At 47.3% G+C, this 19,619-nt stretch overlaps 1 protein-coding gene across 1 annotated transcript; it reads left to right on the top strand.

The window, feature by feature from the left end:
* The first annotated feature begins 896 nt into the window (after positions 1-896).
* GFI1 (growth factor independent 1 transcriptional repressor) lies at positions 897-11,168 on the top strand. The gene is made up of 7 exons (XM_050306606.1): positions 897-1,011; positions 1,142-1,176; positions 1,303-1,453; positions 6,128-6,543; positions 6,633-6,770; positions 8,358-8,523; positions 10,583-11,168. The coding sequence occupies exons 1-7, from the start codon at positions 897-899 to the stop codon at positions 10,759-10,761; spliced, it is 1,200 nt and encodes a 399-aa protein (XP_050162563.1). The 3' UTR covers positions 10,762-11,168.
* The last annotated feature ends 8,451 nt before the right edge of the window (positions 11,169-19,619 follow it).

The following is a 19,619-nucleotide window of genomic DNA, read 5'->3' as shown; positions in this document are numbered from 1 at the left end:
GTCCCTGGCCCCCCTCGACTCCACGACTCCCCGCAGGGTCCCCCATGAGGATTCCCACCTCGTCTCCTCTCCCCGCCCCGGCTTTCGGTGCCCGCAGCTGCAAGGTGTCGCGACGCCAACAGCTGCGGGCTTCAGGAAAGATTCCGTTTTGTTCGTTTTCGCGTTGTCGTGGTTCGCGCGGGACGAGTGAATCAGTCCCTCCGACAGGAACAGCCCCTCAAGCGCCAGGTTTACGCTGCCGAGTTTGTAACGACTCTGCCGCCCGCCCCGGTAGCGACCCCGCGCTGACCAGCCCGTTCAGGGTGGCGGGGACTGATAAGCAGTTTCTAGGGGAGAGAGATTTGTTGGGGCCGCTTCTGCCGCGGCTGCCGGCTTGGGGACCAGCACGGAGGCGCGGTGCGCCCAGTGGGCCGACTGCGAACGCGATCCCGCGGAGGGACGGGGCTGCACCCGATCACGCCGCCCCGGCTCCCTCAACCCCCGCTCGCCCGACGAACGGTGCCCGGCTACTGCTGTTGCCTGTTCCCCGCGACCCGGCTGCAGCCCTCGGGCTGCCGGAGCGTGGCCGGGGCGGACACAAGGCTCCCGGGGGGTGGGGTGGAAAGGGGTTGGCCGGGGGGGGTGGGAGGCTGAGTTAGCTGCGCTCAGGGAAGGGAGGGCGAGGCGAACGGGGCCGGAGGCGGCGGCCGGAGCCACCTGCGCGCCGCCACCTGGCGCACCGCCCCCGACGAGCGGCCCCTCCCGGCCGGCGCCCCCGGCCCTCACCGGCGGGATCGGCGCCTCCCCGCAGGTCGCCTCCCCGCCGCCGTCCCGCGGGAGACTCGGGGGTGACGCTCGCCGCCGTGCCCGGCGAGGGAGAGGGAGTGCGGCCGTGCCGGCCGTGGCAGCACCCCACCATGCCGAGGTCCTTCCTAGTGAAGAGCAAGAAAGCGCACAGCTACCACCAGCCCCGCTCCGCCGACGAGGACTACAACCTGCGGCTCGAGACGGTGCTAGCCCAGATCTGTGCAGGTAGGAGTCCCTCGGTCGCAGCCTCGCTCAGACACAACCCGCCCGCCCTGCATCACCCCGCTGCTCCCGGCTCCCGGCTGTCGCTGTGTAGCCCCCGCGGGACGCCAGAGGGGCTGATGCGGGGTTTTAGAGCGTCCAACATCAAACCTTGGTGGGAGCGGGGCCGCCGCGGGAGATGGCTGGCTCCCACCATGGACCCACACTGATGAGCCCCCTCACCCCCTTTGCCCTGCAGACAGCAAGATCCCCGAGGACACGGAGCTGTGCCGCACTGCCCCGCCCGATCCGGAGACTTCCCAGGGACGCTTCTCCCCGGAATCCCACCTTACCGAGGCTGCCGATGGCACCTCCGAGTCAGTGCCCAGCTGCGAGGGCAGCGTCTGTGACAGAGTGTCCGAATTCGAGGATTTCTGGAGACCTCCCTCGCCCTCCGTGTCACCAGGTAGGACCGGGGCGAGCATCACTCAGCGGGGGTCCGGCTGCATGTCAGTGTCCGTGCCGTGGGGCAGTGGAGCATGTATTTCGTGGCTGGTCACCGCAGTCGAAAATAAGTAGAACGGACAGATTTGCCTGTCCCTTTTTTAATATTAATCGCTTCCCCTCCCCAGATTTGCCAGAATCTGTTCATTCCACTAGTTTTCGGGTTACGTCTTTCGGGTTGATTTCCCAGACCGTGTCCCGCTGCACCTTCAGCAGGCTGTAGAAAAGTTGTCGTGACATGGGGTGTTGATTTTTTTGTTTGTGATTAATTGTTAAAAGCAAATCGATTATGTTTTTAAACGTCCCGGCATTTTCTTACAGGGTCCTGCCTACACGGAGTTTATAATTTTTTTAAGACAGCACAAACTTCTACTAGGCAATCTATATACCTGTAGTAAACAGTGTTGATTTTGTGTTTTGTACTACCTGCTGGACGTCTTCCCTAACGCCCTTTCAGGTTATTTCTTGCCTCTTGCCTATAAAAAGGATCCCTCTGCCCGCCCCCCTCTCTTTTGTTGGTTTTTTTGGGGGGGTTGGTTTTTTTTGTTGTTTATTTTTCTTTTCTGTAAACGCATTTGTAAAAAACAGAGGAAAATAATGACGGTCAGATTTAAACACCCCAAATCCAGGAAACTCACACTTATGGCTGCCGTACCTGTCTCTAGCTCCCTCGTCCTGCCTTTGATGTGGTTGGAGCAGTGGGAGATGCTGTCCCCAGCCTGGCGCAAATACTTACCTCGTTTAAAAATACGGTGGTGTCATTTTATAACAAAAATATGTATGTATATAAAACTATTTTTTATTGCCTCAATTAAAAAGTGACAGCTGGAAAAAAAGAACAATTTCTGCCTCGATGAAGGAGAGATTGTGTCAGGTTTACCGAGTAACAGCAGACACCAGCAAACGAATACTTAGTCCTGGTTTGCCACCGGATTTTCCTACTTCGTCTTTATAGTGTCCTTGCATATCAGTGGCTGATTGTAATGATGTGGGTTTGCATTTTTAAAGCCTCATCTTTTTTTAAGAGTCCTAAACCCCTTTGAAGGAACATTCAAAATGCTGCCCAGCATCTTCACAACCGGCCACAAGACAGTTTCAGTCTCTGCAAATGACAGACCAGACCAAATGCAGCAATGCAGCAGTCTCTCTTCGAATAATATTTCTGCACAAAGTGTAGAAATGTGGGTAAATTTTGTTCTAATGAATTTGTCCTGCTCCTCCTTTTCCAAATAATTGCAATTTCTGCACAGAAAACAGATCGTTTTCACGAGGTGTATAAAGACAGATGTAAAATGGAGCAGCTATTTACCAGGTTTACTCTGGCTTTTCTTGTTCCCACTCAATTCTTCCTTCGCTGTGGGATTCATTAGCTCCCAGCCAATCATTCAGCTATCCAGGGAAATTAACTTTGCAAAATTAAGGGTGACATCCCCAGATAAAGATTTTTTGAATTGTAGGGGGGTACGGTTCTGGGATTGTGTGATCCCATTCATAGGAGGACAATGGGAAGGTAAGGAACTCCCAAATAGTCTAAGAGCTTTATTAAATGAATCTCAATACATTGAGAGAGGTGCTGTAATGTTAATGATGAAGGCAGTGGCAGCAGGATTAGATAGGTTTCCTCCTACAGTTCCCCCCAAAGCCCTCTGCCTTCCAGCTGCTTTGTCAGATTCAGTGCAAAGCTGGAATTTGTGTCTAGGTCACTTCTGTAAGATGCCCTGGTGAGAAACTGTATTCCTACAGTTGTGTTTGGATGGGACACAGTTTTTGTGTTTTGCCAGGCAGAGCAGATGAGAAATGATTCTAAATCATGCTCAGGTCAGGCGTGGTGAGTAGTACGATGACCCCCTTATCTCTTGAATAAAGGTGCAGGTTGCACTTCAGTATGCAGTGAAAGCCATATTTCACCTTTGTTTTTTGAGTGCTGTGCTGCTGATCTGGGTGGGCATACAGCATACAGACACACTACCTTTTAACACTCTAATACACTGTTGACTCCATCAGTACAAATCATTTTGCTGTTTAACCTCACTTTCTGTGTGTGTCTCTAATTACACGTTTGCACATACAGAAGGTGCATGGAAGCTCATGCAGCAGTGTATTAGTAAGTCCTGATGAACCTGTTGATGTTCCAGTCTTGAAAGGAGACTTGTACTGGGTATAACGGGCAGAGAGTGTGGTGTTTCGTGCTGTTTAAGAGGACACTTGAATCTTTCTTCAGTGTGCATATCAACCATTTAAGGTTGAGTTCATTTTGCCTTCAAAAAAGAGCATTGATTTTTTTTTTCTCCCAGAAGTAGTCTAAATAAACACTGCACAGAATTTCTAGGAAAATGAGGGAGAATCTTTCTCCTCCCTCCGTGCTCCCCCCTAGATGCTGTGGAGTGGAGGAGAGGCAGACACGGAAGTGCCCTGCAGTGTGGTAGAGCAGGGTTTGGAGGTTGCTTTTACACTGGGTGCAGGGCTTGGATGGCTTGAGTATAACATGAGTGACTGCCCTGGACTCGTGCTTTAGAGGGCTCCAGAGCATGAGAGGTGTTGGAAGGAACATTGCACGCAAACTGATCTGTGGTGCAATGTTCACCGTGTACTGTACTGCCAATTCCAAGGGCTCCAAAATCAGGTCAGCCTTCCCTCTCCTCTCACTCAATGAACTGGCTTAGAAATCAAGATTGTAAGTAATAACTTATGGATATTTGGTTCTAGTGTTGAAAAATCGAGGGTTTATGTTTTCATACTTTGCTTTAATGTTTGGGCTAGAAGGTGGCTTTAAGAGGGCGGAAAAATAGTTAAAACAAGAACAAGCAAACAAAAGAAAACCTGAAGGCCTGATGAACTCAAGCAGTTTTAAGAGCTGGGACTTTAAGATGGTTTTGAATTCTGTGATAAAATCGTGAAGAGATGGCAACACTGAAACTGGTTGCAAAGACACAAGATAGGTGATGTGACACTGACCGCAACTTTGCAGTCAGTGCGGAACAGGAAAAATCATGCTCAGCACCATGTCAGCTAATTTGATTTCATCGCTCTGTTCAAATGTCCCAGTTGGTATGTGTCCAACCAAAGAACTGTTAATTTCAGTGGAAGAATTTGAGACTGGTAGTGTCTGAAATTACGTAAAGGACAGGAAACAGTCATGTCGTTCAAAGCTCAATTTTCACCTAATTTCCCACTCCCTTCTGTAACCTCTCAGTGACCATTTGCCTATCCAAATGGATAGCATAAGGCATCATTCCTTCCTTCTCTAGTCCACCTCTGGTTATCTTGTTTTACCAGAGGTTGAAAAGGCCATGGGAGATGTGAAGCTGACAGGAGGGAGGAAGAAGTAGGAGAGCAATTGTGGATGGACAAGATTTTGGTTAAGAGACGTTACTTTGGAAGCCCAAGTTGTGAGCAGTGCCAGTATCTCTATGAAGGCAGTGGTGTTTCAGCAGTTGACCGATTCATCTTTTCCTTGGTTCACTAAAACATTTTTGCAGTAGAGACATTTGACTCTCCCAGTGCTGCTGCGTGTTGTGATGAGGAGTGAAAGCAGTGCACATCAGCCATTAATCAGCATCTCTGGCAGACATGGTTGGGGTCTGGTACCTCATGTTCCATGCCCAGCTGTGCTTTCCTCCATGCAAGGCTCCCTGAGCATTGTGAAACAGCATTTCAAAGGCTATTCTTCTGCTATTGTATCAAACTCTGCTATGGATCCCCAAGTGTGGTTCATCTTGTAGTGCCCACTGCCTTGGTCAGATGCCATTGCCAAAGATGAGCCTGTTAGAGTCAACTAAAACCATCTAAGCTTGTCCTGGTGGAAGTTTGCTTTGATTATGACTGCTAGGAAAATGTTAATTGTGTCTTCAGTTTTTAATGTGGCCTGTACTGATGACTTTGCAAAGCTCTGTTTTGGGTGGACTCAGTTTGTTTACGTGGAGAACCTCAGAGCAATCTGAAACAATCATGATTTTTTTCAGATGAGGATTGATTTTAGTTGTTTGAGTTTTTTTTTCTGAAGAAGTGTGGCATATTATGCAAGCACCTCAGAAGTTGTTATTTATTTCAGTTATGTTGTAGTATAGTTATGGGCAGTTGTGGCATGAAGTTGAGAGACTAGATTTGGCCATTAAATTGTGCAACAAGCTGTTTTTCATTTTGTTGAACAGGTAAATCTTGGCACATTTGCTGTGTCTGGCACCTCTGTAATTTCGTATTTGCTATACAGATGTGTAGAATCTCCATCAGAGCTTAAACATGTGGACTGTGAGCTTTGATGTCCATCTTGGGACACGGTAGATACACATTTCTGAGAAGCTGCAGATAAAACTGTAGGAAGTTGCAGACTGAGTTGTTTAGATTGTTTACACGGTCAGATCAGTGTGTATACACCTGGACACCCAGAGATGGAGACAGAAAAAATTGGTGTCTGCTTTAAATAATTTGGCTGGGACATCCGGTAAGTAGGTGGTACTGGATGCTCAGCCCCTAATGTGCAATGTAAATGTCCTCCCACCAGAGATGAAAGGGCAGCCTCAGTGTGCAGTACAGGGGTCTGCCTCTGGGCATAAGTCTGAGTGCTGAGACTCTTCTGCCCCTTGATAGTGTCTGGATTGTGAAGCACACTGATTCCCACACCCTTTTGTTTCCACAGCCTCAGAGAGATCTGTGTGTCCGTCCCTAGATGAAGCACCCCCTTTCTCGGTGCCCTTCAAGCCGTACATGTGGAACAGCCTGGGTGGCTCTGAGCTGAGGCACCTTGTGCAAAGCTACAGGCCCTGCCCAACGCTGGAGCGACCCTCAGCGCTGGGGCTCTTCTGCGACCGAGGCTCTGAGCCTGCCCTGTATGGCGCTGAGTGTAGCTCTTCCCTTGGACTGTATGGAGACTTCAGCTCCCCGGGCACGGGGCTGTTTGAGCGCTCGCCAGGAGCAGCTCCTGGACTCTACGCCGAAACGCAGCCTGGGCTGCAGCAAGAGAAGGGGCCAGGTGGCATCAAAGTGGAGTCAGACCTCTTGTGCCGCCCACTGCTCATCAGCACTGGCTCGTACAAGTGTGTCAAGTGCAGCAAGGTAGGGGTCCCTTTCTCCCACACTGGTTATGACTCTTCCCCAGACCCTTCTCCCTGGTGAACTTGACCCCGTGTACTCTCTTCCCTCAGGTCTTCTCCACACCGCACGGCCTTGAGGTGCACGTGCGCCGCTCACACAGTGGCACGAGGCCCTTTGCCTGTGACATGTGTGGCAAGACCTTCGGCCATGCAGTCAGCCTGGAACAGCACAAGGCCGTGCACTCGCAGGTGAGAGCAGGGCAGGCTGCCAGGATGAAGGTCTGGGAGCCAGGGCCAGCTGCTTTATTCAGCTGGCTCTGGGGAGGGCAGGAAGGCAATTGCAGGGCAAGATCTGGGGATCTAAACTGAGGAGGGGAAGAGAACATGATAGGGCTGCAGTTGGGCAGTTGTAGGTGAAGAATATGGTGACAAGCAGAGGAAAGGGTGGGCAAAGGACCTAATCACCAAATTGAAGAGCACAGGCTTTGTTTCCATTCCTCAGACTTTGCATGCATCTGTATTTAAGCAATGGGCACTTTTGGCACTCCAGAGGTAACAGATAATAAATTTTCCCTCTCAGAGCTGGAAATTGTAATGCAGATGTGGACTTTCCTTTAACAGCTAAAGCAACTCATTGTGCTTTCTTTGGATGCAGTTTTCCTCATTCTTTCTCCTCCCTCCCCCAAAGAAATGAGTCTTCCCTTGTTTGTAGTCACTGTGTCTGTGAAGGGAACATCTGAATGACCAGTCAGGTATAGAGCACAGACTTCACCCGTCTCAACACACTGAGTCACACACCAAAAGAATATGGTAGTTAATTTTGGTAGGAGGACTTGTAACATTTTCCACCTGCTGATACTGTGCCATATTTCCCCTTCCCCACCCACTAGACCTGGCAAATCTTCCTTCTTCAGACTGGCTTTTGGTGGATAGAGTTACAGCAATGTTTTTTTGCTAACTGTTTTATTTATAATTTCACGAGTGTGTAACCAGCAGAGCACACAATGAGGGGAGATATCTCATCATCTCATTAAACAGTGGTGAAAAGAGCACGCTGCATTCTGTGTCTATGAAGGGGACAGCATTTCAGGGAGAGTGCACTGAAAGCCAAATAAAGAAGGTGATTATGTGAAAGCATAGAAGGAAGAGGAAGGTCAGTGGAGGTTAAGGTATTGAAGGAAGAGGTGATTTATGGTGGAAGAAAGTGGTGGAGAGGAAGGAGTGTGTGAGGGAGAGGCGAGAGAGGTAAGATCTTAAAGCATTTGTTTTTATATGTTAAAGTAGTAACCTGAAAAGCTGTTTTTCCCAGGTGCTCTACAAAGCTTTCACTTGAATGTTAATGGAACTACAGATAAGCAGTTAGTTGTTACTCTGCCAGCAGAACTCAGTCTGCCACAGAGATTTCCCAGGAGACCCAAGCAGACCTTAGCACCCACTTTCCTGTGTACAGTGAAGAGGTGGCCTCTGAACAGCCCTGCAGCTGTTTGGCTTCCCAGTAGAGCGATTGTGTCTTGGGCCTCTATTAAATGTGTGCAGGCAGACTCTGCCTGGGCCATCGGGGCTGCTCCCACCTAACTATTCCTGCCTGCAGGAAGAGCTGTTCAGTTAAATTTTTTGAGGAGCAGTGCACAGCACTGGGAGAGGATTCATTATCTTTTTTATCATGTGGTGTTGTCAGGCCAGTGGTGATGTGTCTGAAGGCCAGTTCAGCTCTCTGGAGAAGTGTAAGTGCTTGCTAAGGCAGAAGGGGCAACTCTGATGTGCTGCTGGGCAGTTTGTTGCTGATGGGATCATTGGTGTCGTGTAACGTGTGTGCTTCTGCTCATCTCTCTGCAGGAACGCAGCTTTGATTGTAAGATCTGTGGCAAGAGTTTTAAGAGATCTTCTACTCTGTCCACCCACCTGCTCATCCACTCGGACACGCGACCCTATCCGTGCCAGTACTGTGGGAAGCGGTTCCACCAGAAATCTGATATGAAGAAACACACTTTCATTCACACAGGTCAGCCCTGCAGCTGCTGGTGTTCAGCCCCAGCATGAGGGCAGAGGTTTCTCTGCAGCAATCCATTCCTCCTCAGCTGGGACAGTACACACACATCTCCCTGTGCTTCTCACTGTCCCGCTGCTGTTCATGCTGTCTGAGCTGTACTTGGGCAAAGGAGGGTGACTTGAACGTGCTTTAATGAACAGCAGCTGCAAAACAACCCAAATCCTAGCAATCCAATCAGTGTTCTCTTAATAGGATCCACCAATGTTTATTCAAAGGGCTTTTGTGTAAGATGATTTGTAGAGTATTGTATTCGTGTAGCCTTGATTTACAGCTGAGGTCCCTGGAAAATGACAGGTGAATTTGCGGCATTGCTTTTTGCAGGATCTACCAATTTACAATAGGAGCAACAGGAGTCTCCTCCTCTAGATCAAACACTAAACTGGAGAGCTGAGGATCCAGCTCTTAGTCTAAATATTTGTTCAGAGATTGCACTTCCACCCGGACTTTCTGAGAAATGGCTGCAGTTTGATACAGAATGGAAGGAGAGGTGCAGAGTTCTCAAGTTTCACTGTTAGTAATAAACATGGAAACTAATAAAGTGCAAGTGAATCACCAAAGGAAATTGTTTTAAAAATATCATTCAGTGAGAAGGCAGGTTTATCAGAAATCATTACAAGAAAATCTTACCTTTCAGACCTGCACCCTTCACTTAAAGTAGAGGGATATGAATGATGTGTGAGATATGGAAGAATTTGGTGACATGAAATAACAGCTTTACTGGCCAAACCCAAGGTTCAAATGACAAAAATCCTTTTTTTCTGATAGCGTCCACTAGCAGATATCAGGGGTGAAGCCTAAAAATGGCAACTATGTAGAAAGATGGTACTATGTGTAGTGCTGCTTGACTGTGACTTTTCTAGATGATAAGCAGTGAACAATAAACGTTACTTATAAAGATTTTCCACGAGATGGTTGCTGGATGAAAATTAACCATTTAGAAGTAACACAAGTATTTTCATAATAACTTTTTCAAATGAGGCTTGATTAACTAGAATTTCAGCCAAATTCTGAATCAGTCAAACCCATTGTTTTGTTATGAGATCAGAAACTGTGCCTGGGCTTTTAAACTGCTAATATAAAACCAGGTCCTTAACTGAAATAGGGATTCCTTTCATATGTGGCATATACTTGTGAACTGAGGCTTCAGCACATTTTGTGTTATTTTATGATTCTAAGAATCTGATCTTCAAACATCCACAGAGTTTGTTGCTCCAGCTGAAGTCAGTGGGCTATGCAGGTGCAAAGCCACTCTGAAAATCCGGCTTGGTATTGTGGTTGGGTTCCCTTTTATTCGTTATTTGATAATAAACACTATGAAAATACATAGAGATCCTGCTCCCATGGACACCAGTGGAGTTTTGCCACTGAGTGCTCTGTAGAAGTTCCAGAGGCTGCATTTATTCCCATTTACATTATTTGCCTTCAGGAGAACTTCAAGGCTGTGACTGCTAGCATTTCAGTGTGGGGAACAGAGAGAAGAGCAGATGTCTGGATAAACTCTGCCCTTCAGGGCTCACTGAATGGCCCTAATACCTCCCCTGGGGACAGATCCCAGCTCACCGGGTTGGTCTTAACCTCCACCTACCTATTCCCCCTGCCCCTATGCTGATGGTATAGTAATCCATGTCATGCATTCATCACTTTTCAAGGAGTTCCTCACATTGCTGGGACACAAAGGCCGTTTAAATTGGACAGAGCCCGTGCAGCCAAATATGCTCACAAAGTGTGGCGTCCTGAGAGCACTCTGTGCTTCAGACTGCTCCCAGGACTATACAGGGTTGATGGAGGTGCATCCAAGTCCAGGGCTGCTCAGCTATAGTGCAGGCTCAACTAATGCTTTGAGGCTCCCAACTGCATGTTTTTTTGTAAGAATGACTTCTTAGGTAATCACACAGGAGTCTGTTTAATAAGCTGTAAGGCCCCGTGTGCATTTACTGTTCGCTGTGGTCCCGTTTAAGCAGCACAATGCCTCTCTCACACCCTCTCTCATTTTCCCACCTTCTACTTGCAGGTGAGAAGCCTCACAAGTGCCAGGTGTGTGGAAAAGCCTTTAGTCAGAGCTCCAACCTCATCACCCACAGCCGGAAGCACACAGGCTTCAAGCCCTTTGGCTGTGATCTGTGTGGCAAAGGCTTCCAACGAAAGGTGGATTTACGGAGACACCGGGAGACACAGCATGGCCTGAAATGAGGTCTCAGCTGCAATATGGAAAGCCTACAACACTATGAGAACAGACTCCCTTGGCTTCCTTGCTGGACCCAAGCCATTTCCTGAACACAAACCCTGGCATTACCTTTCTGAACAGAGCTCAAAGAGGAAAGAAGAGGACAGAGCCATGCATTGACAGCTCAACCTGGACTGAAAGTAGAAATTAAAGGCTGGTGTTTTTCTCTTTCTTTTCTCCTCTTTGTCTCTGAAATAACACTGGAAAATAAGCCTTTTAGAGATGAAGCCTTGATATTCCAAAGATGGATAAGCTACCAAAGGTCTGTAAGGTGGAAAATACTTCTCCCATGGCCATGATGAACCCCCTCAAGTTTTCAGCAGCTTGAATCACCTTGCAGGGAAACATGGGTATAACAGTGTTTACATGGTGCAATGACAGAGAGCCATCAGCACTTGCCTTGGTTAAGTTCAGTGCTGAATGGGTTCACTCTTCGATGATTTCCTTTCAGGAAAACCTGGAGGATCAGGACTGTGCAGTTTGGCATCTTGCAGGTTTTTAAGCAAAGGTACCAGCTTGGGTCTGAGTCTGCTCTCACTTCTTCTGGTGCAAATCAGGAGCTGCATTATCAGTTATAGAGAGGCCCTTTTTATCCTCCCAGAACTATCTTTCTGTCTGTGCAAGGCCTGACTGCCTGAGTGTTTGAGGTATGGGGAGTTACTTCTTCCTACATCCACTGGGGAGAAGGAAGTTTGTGAAAGGACCACTGGAAAAGCCAAAGCACAGAATTATACCTTAGAACTAGAAACCAATCCAACAAGTGATCCTGCCTGAGAAAGGCAGGAGCATGAGGAAGGCACAGACTTTCTGTCCAGAACCATTACAGGCTTCTGCACTCTGGGCTTGTTCTAATAACTGGAAAATAGCTACTCAATAGCATAATTTGTATATTTGTTTTTGGTTTTTAAATTTTTAGAGGGAAACTTCCTGAGGTGGGCAGGAATTATTATAAAAGTATAATTGACTTAATTTGCCTTAACCCTGCATGTACCTCAGTTTTAAAAAAAAAAAAGAGCTGTTTTTACTTTGTTGACAGGTTTGTAAATGTCCTTATTTAGATTTTACGGAGTGTCTTATGTTTCTTGGCACATATTTATTGGAACAATGTTTTTAAGTTAATAAAGTATTGAGGATGGTCCAGAGTGGTTTTTATTTAATATGTTAACTTCAGCGCATTTGTGAATCAACCATTACAACAATGCAGAGATTATCAGACTGCAGAATCTGAGGAGGGAATGGAGGCACAGCAGAATTCATACAAGGTCTGTAGCAATTGAAGAACACCACTGCCATATGTATTTGTCCAGCTCCCACTGATTTCAGTTAAACATTTACACTTTTGAAGACTGGGATATACTGTGCCTAGCACTACCAGCATAAAAGGGTTTAGAGGAGAAACAGTGGTTTTAAGTGTCTGCTTTGGAAATGTAGGCTGCCAGAAGTCCCTGCTTAGCCCAGGAGGAACTTGAATGTCCTCCCATAAGATTAAATGTCTGTGGCTGGGAGTTTGCAGGGACACCTGAGCAGCAGGTGCATCATTTATACTTAAGCCTGTTGGGACTCACAGCGCTGCCTTTTGCCTGCCTGCCTTGTCAGCAGGGCGGGCTCCATCTGGCAGTTGCAACCCATACAAAAGAGAAGCAGGAGGAGGATGGAGGGGTCCCTTGTCCTTTTCTCAGTAGAGCACAGCATGGCAGCCTGGGCTTTTGTATGTGCATGTAATCTTATGTGCCCATGTGAGTATATACTGTTGTTTTCAGCTTTGTACTTTTATTCTGGATAACCCCAGAGGCCCCTGTGTCCTGCTGGGCTGGCCCAGCCCTGTGGCACCCTGCCCACCCGAGGGCTGCGGTGCTTTACCTGCCAGGGTGGCACCCAGGTCCTGCTGTGTTTCTGCTTTCTGCCACCCCTGAGAACCTCAGCTGCTTCCCCACGGGTCGCCATCACAGGCTGTGGCTGAAGCAAATTGCCACAGGGCAAACCCACTTGGGCAGGGCTTCACTGCCAGGCAGGGCTGCCCACACACCGAGCTCTCTCTGAGCAGCCCAGCAGTCAGGGAGAGAGGCTGTGGCACAGGCACCACAGGAGGTGCAGGTGCTCTGATGACCGCATTAAGCCCATTATGCTGCATTAATTAATGCAGAAGGTCAGTGTAGGGCACTAAGTGTTGATGGGGAAGACCTGTGATGCTCTGGGCCCTACCCAGGCCAGGGGAGGCTCCAAGGAGTGGCTCATCAGGTGACAAAGGTAGGCTTGGGGTGTCCCAGGGTTATGCTCAGTGTTTATTTTACAGGGAAAGTGTAGTTGTGGATGGAGTGAGTGCTGGCCAGGGTTTCTGGGCACAGAGTGGCCTGGGTGCCAGCCCGTCTGCCCTCAGGAGGGCCTTTCCTGCCAGGCACAGCCTCCCTCCCTCCGGGCAGGCCTTTCTCCAGCAGGCCCTGAGCAGGCTCAGTTGCTGGCATTTGCCTTTAGGAGGACAACAGCGACATGTACCTGCCCCCCTGGAGTGTCCCATTTCCAACAGGGCCACTTGTGTGGTTTGAGCCCAGTGCTGCCCTGCTGGCTGGGGTGGGCAGCCAGGGAGGCAGCATGGACACAGCCCGGGTGGCAAGAATGTTCTTTGTGGGAATAAACTCAGGTGTTTTTATTGGTTTAAGTGTGTCTCCTGCCAGAGCATGTTGCAGTTCACTTGGTTAAGTGTCTCGGGGCACTGGTGCTGGGCTGCAGCTCAGGCTCAAACTGCCCCAAAATGTCCATGCGTGGCTGCACCTCCCCAGCCCCTCTTGCAGGAGTGCCAGCTGCTGGCTTAGGTGAAACGCAGCTACCTGTGGAGGAAATACGTGGCTTTAAGGTGGGGAATTGAAATGAAGAAGAGGAAAAGAAGATTTATCTGGGGAGAATCAGAACAGGCTACTGAGAGGCTGCAGTGCAAGTCTGAAGATTGGAAATATCTCTCTCAATGTTATTACTGCGTGCCATTAAAAATGCATTATGCATATTACATTACATTCATGAAGCAGGTTCCATACCTTTTGTTTGCCAGAGTAACAGTAGAAAGGGTAAGGAGAGATGCTGGAGCACACCTTTGTTTCTTTCTGTAAATTTTTAATGACACCTCTAGCTAAGCAGTTGGTGAAGCTCAGTTCCTGCATAAAAGTGGAAAGGCAGAGCTATCTACAGGGCGACTAAGCCTTTCAGAAGCTAATTTGAGCTTGTGTTCATCCACGCCAACAATGATTAAATTACCTATCAAGTGTGCAGAGCTATCAGAATTCAGGGCATTGAAAAACAAGGTGAATTTATCTGATTGATTTAAAAGACATGGGTGGAACAAGTGGGTTATAAAAAGAAAAGGTCAATTCCTTAAAGATATTATAAAAGTACTTCTCCTGGCAAGCTAATGAATTTGTTACTTTGCTTCCAAAAGTTGTTTTGCCTGCTCAGAAAAAAAAAATTTAGTAGTTGGAATCAAAATGCTTTATCCAAATCAGTTAAGCAAGCAAGCTGAATTAATTCATGAGGCAGAAACAAAGCAACTTATTAGGTTCCATCCTTATGCCAAGCAGAGATGTTTAAAATTAAAATATGCAAACATCATCTGTGTTTTCTATATCATCAGTTTTCAAAAGCCGATAGTAACACTCAGATTGGATGTTGCAACACAGGTGAGAGAGCAGCTCTTCTGGGTCTTGCTCCTTCCTCAAGCAAAACTTTTGTTGCAGTTGATGGGGTGGAGGAAGAGGTTTCTAGAATAAGCCCTGGGTGAAAGATTGCGAGACTTGTGTAACTCTATTTGCAAGCTGTGCTGCTCTTGCACATTGACAAAGGTGTGCTCCTCAAGTCTGCATTTTCCATCCTTAAGAGACAAAACCCAAACAGGTCAGTTGTGTCAGATTCATCTCCAGCATTACCCCAGTTCACATCAGGAATGGATTTTGCCTTTACTATATAAGATTTGGGTCCTACTCTAAACTTAATAGTGAAACATAGCACACAGTCCTTTGAGTGAATTGTGATTTAGAAAAGCACTGAAATATGCATGTAAGTCAATGGAGTGCTTCTCTAGCAGAGACCTTATTAGATGCTTCCTCAGAGTCAAAATTCCAGAGATTTTCCCTGGTCAATCCCAGAGCTCACTCCATTGCCAAGCCACATCCTCTCTGTTTTCACCTGCAGTGGAAGGGGCTGCTAAGAATGCCAAGGGTAATTTCTTTTTTTTTACTTGTCAGTAGGATAGTGGTAGTTTCCAGTATTTTTTCCTCTGAGTAATGGAGCACTATAAATAGATTTAAGGCATGAAAACATCTGTAATGCATTATAAGGAGTGTAAAATGATGGAACCAGATTTGAAAAGATACTTGTGCATCTGAAGCTGCAGAAACTGAATGTCCATTGGATATGGGTATTTAGTTGTGTCTTTGACTGCCTTACTAGGAGAAGAAAACAAACAAACAAAAACAATACAGGAGTTGCAGAAAATGTCCTGAGTCTGTGTCATACTGGTTTGTGATATCCACAATGTATGGACTATAAAGAGAGAGTGCACATAAATCTGAAAGTAATGTTTCATACATTATAAAAATGCTGGCCACACCTTGTTGTTGCCTAATGGATTAACCTGGAGCACATGATAAATCTTTCAAATAAGATGAAAGCAAACCCCTTTTATTTGCTTGTTCCAACATGCTGCTTCTCTTTTGTTTGTTTGTTTGTTTTTTTTTTAATAGAGATGGCATAAAAGAATACTGAATAAGACTAACCTAGAAAGAAAATAATGTAACATCTATTGAAAAGATTTTCTTCTTTAAAACCATCCAGCCAACTTTCTGACATGTGTGGGATCTGCCAGCCAGCTGGATACTACCATGGGATACATCCACCCCAACTTGCCCAGGCCCAGCTTGCCAAAGCACTGGCAGCAGTTGATGCTGCAGTTCTGGGGTCCTCTGCTCAAACAGCCCAAAAAGCACCTCAGCTGCTGGCTCATGCTCCAGCTCCCTCCTTGGAGTGCATGTCTGAGGTGGCTGGGCAGGAGTGCAGCGCAGCAGGTGTTTAAAATGACCAAGATATTCCATTTATTTAGTTACTGTAATAGAGCCAGCTGGCATTAAAGGGAAACTGTAATCCCCTGAGGTGATAGACAGGACAGTATGATACAAAACTTATGTTTTTCACTTTCTTTTTTTCCCCCCCTATGAATAATACATTCCCAAAACTCACTGATAGACTCAATGGGTGAGTTCAAAGGGGTATCAATGCAAGAGACAGGAAACTAAGTCCCAGAGTTCAAAAGAATACACTTATCTGAAAAGAGGTAAAAATATGTTTTCAATGTTTCATATAGGAAAGTTATGTATTGCATTTAAGAGCCAAACCAAATTAATTGTATTTCATTATGTAGTAAACCAAAAGAGAATAGACATTTACTTGGTCTAAACTGCTTCTAGCAGTTAACTTGCACTCTTAAACCTGCTAAACTCCCAGTTTCACAAATGGTCAGCTCTGCTTCTCCTGTTGCCTTTTGGCTCTCTGAAACGCAGCGGTAGGGATAGGCAGGCAGGAGGGTGAGACCAGCTCCCAAAAAGGGAATGGGTGCAAAATAGTCTTGATGCTCTTTCTGTAGCTGTTCCAACTCTCTGAGCTGCTGCAGGAATGATGGTTGTGGGTGAAGACTCCCTTTACTGCAAACCTGCAGTCAGGGAGTTCAGATCCGCTGGACCAGGACGCTCCTGCTTGCACTGAGTAATAGTGAGTGTGAGTCAGGGTGCTGTTGCCTCGAGCTCTAAGAGCTGGGTCTTCCTGTGTGCTTGTGCTGGGCTTTGTGCTGCAGGGGCCTGACCTTTGCTGAGCTTTACTGTGTACTCTATATATCTGCTGTCAGTTGGTTTTGGAATTATTTGTGTTTTCAGAAGCCTAAATTAACATTAATGGCAATCGAGAAGAGTGTTCTTCCTGTGTGATGTTTCCACCATTGCTTGTGAGCTCCTGCACTGGGCCGGGCAGCCTCGCTCTCTCCCTGCTCATTTGTCAGCCAGGCCTGGCCCTGGCAGGGCTCACTGCTGTTGTTTCCTACAGGGGTTTGGCAATCATTGGATTGATTTCTGTGGCCACTTGAGGTGGTGAGGCCGTTTGCCACCTCTCCCTTCATTCCAGGCAAGGGGGGCGATGTTCCAGCGGGTGCTTCCGTCCCAGTTTCCCCAGCCCAAGTTGCGTCACAGACCCTTGCAGGATGGAAAAGAACGGTTGCATTTATGGAAGGAAGGGGTTTTAGGCAAGTGGGGGAAGCTCTGTCCTATCTTACTCTTCCCTAAATTCTAAATTCCTTTGCCTGAAACCTTTCACACCGCTCACAGCAGGACTCCAGCCAGACATGGGGCCATGGAAGAACACGTGGCTGCTTAAGTGTGAAGTGCCTCAAACTGCTAGGCACCAAATAATTTCAGAAGGGGAGATACTTGACTGTTACTTCTCTCTTTTGAGACTGCTGTGGTTTGTTTTTTAACTGTGGCTCTTTCCACTTGCCATTTGGATGTCTGTTTTGTTCCTCTGCATGTTCAGTTGCTGAAATCTTGTTTGAGCAATTTTTTCTGAGAACCTCTGCATGCTGGAGAAGGCTGCTGCTGCCTTTGTACTCATGCTCTGGCAAGGTTAAGGACCCTGGTGTTTTAGACTTCCATAGTGGCTGGAGAGCCAAAATGCTCTCTGCAAAACGCAGGCATAAGGAGACTTGGTTCTCACCCAGAAAGGATGTTGAATCCTGAGAGTCCCTCACAGTAAAGAGTAACACAAAAGGACAACTGCACCAGCCAGGGGGGGTTCTGCTGCAGTTCAAACCAATCAGGGGAAATGCTGCAGTTAAGCAGCACAACTAGATGTGCAGCATGTGCTACAGCAAGGGTGTCTGTTGGTGCTAGTAGTGAGAGTCTCCTAGGTAAATGTTATTGCACTCCTTCCAGTCCTGTTCCTGGTTAGCTGTATGGTGGGAATTCAGCTGACAATCAGTGAAGCTCCCTGAGAGCACACAGTACTGGTGGGTGAATCAATCTTCTACCATGGTGCCACTGCCTCTTGACAAGAGTGTCCTGGCAGTGCTGGAGCAGGAGGAGAAAGGTAGAAAACCCACTACCACCACCACCAAAAAATTGTTTCCTTGCACTTTATTTTCCTGAATGGCATAGAAGACAACAAATACCCAAAAAGCTGCTTCTCATCTTTCTCCAGCTGGGCTTCTGGGATTGCTGTGCCTGTTCTCTGCTGCTGCTATGGGATGATTCAGTGCCTTGTGTTTTCCCTGTCTCCCCACATTGTGAGGGAGGGGTTGTCACATCTATGGGAGAGCAGGTGGCAGACAACCAGATAACCTTGCTAAGAGCTGGCTGCTGTCTGTGGGCTACAAGACAGGCCAGTGCGTGGCAAAGACAGGCCTGTGACCATGCAGCCCTGCTCCTGGCCTGACACACATGTGGCCTGTCCCTGTGTTTCCTATTACTTAAATCCCTTTATTCCAAAGGGGTGCTCTTTTGTTTATTGACAATAAAGGGTGGTGACTGAAATCAGGTTTATGGGCTAAAGGAGCCAAAGTGCCCCTTTAGCACAGCCCATAGTAGCCAGAGGACATGACATAATTTCTGGTCACATTGACACTGCAGCTACCCAGCCATGCTTCCATAATGCTTCATGTTCTTCACAGCATAACAAAGTATTTTGTCAACTTAAAAAGTGTGAAATGGGCCTAATTCCTCATCTGTCAGTAAACAGGCTTTGCACAGATCCTTTTTATTGTTAGCTCTGTACAAAGCCACGCTTTGGAGAACTGACTTAACAGAGAGAATTGACTTAACAACTCTATATGATGCCCTGAGAACTGAAATTCACTGCTGTAGGACAGAACCAAACTGAAAATGCCCCTTCATGTAAAGGCTGGTCCGGGCAGAGGAGTAGGGGGAACAGGGAAGATGCCATCAGTATGAGGAAGTCACGGGCCAGGGGAGATTGTGTTTAACAGCATACAGACACCTGCTAGGGACTCCTCGTGTGTTTGCAGTCCTATAAACTTGAAAGAGAAATTTCAAATGGGGTAATTGCACATCTTGCTAACTGTGGTGCTCGGTTGTATGTTGTAACAGTGGTTGACAAAGAGGTGGAGGAAACTCCACCACAATGCTTGAGAGAAGTGTGTGCAGCAAATGCCTCTGGCATGTCCAGGCACTGGGCAGCTGTAGGCAGAAGGGTCAGGCTAAGGATTCATGAGGTGGTGCTGGAGTGATTTGATTCCTCCACAGAAATGCCTCAAACACCTTGAAGGGGGAATTATGACTTGGGAGATGGAGTACTCAAATACATGCTGCGATCCTGAGGAAGGAAACCCAGGCTGAACTCCCTCGGACACACAGAGCTAAGGGTGTGCTGGACTGTGTAGAATTAGCTGGGGAGGGGGTGTGCATAGCATTGATGGAGGGGATGATGGCTCAGAAACCTCCAGGTATGACACATGTTGACTGTAACATATCTACAGAGTTTCCTTGGCAGGGCGAAACCTCAAAAATGCCTTTCTAGATTTTCAGCTGCATTAGGAGGTTCTGCATGCTGGCTGCTTTGACACTTAGGCTTGAGCTTAACTACATTATCATGAGTACAGAAAAGTGTGTTTCTAGGGTTCCTCTAAAATAACCTTGGTCCCTGAACCTGTGGTATGTTACTGTGAAGTGTCTTGGCCTCAGGTAATGAACTTCTGGCACAAGGGAATATTTTCATGGAAACATATGGCCAGAAACTGGATCTCTTTCTAGTGATGGTTTAACTGATCATCATGTTGAAACCAATC

Source organism: Myiozetetes cayanensis, unplaced genomic scaffold (genome assembly GCF_022539395.1).
Source record: "Myiozetetes cayanensis isolate MyiCay16 unplaced genomic scaffold, myiCay2020 scf12, whole genome shotgun sequence".
In the NCBI taxonomy this organism is placed as follows: domain Eukaryota; kingdom Metazoa; phylum Chordata; class Aves; order Passeriformes; family Tyrannidae; genus Myiozetetes; species Myiozetetes cayanensis.
Note: the sequence above shows the minus strand (reverse complement) of the source record. Positions and strands in the feature narration are given on the sequence as shown.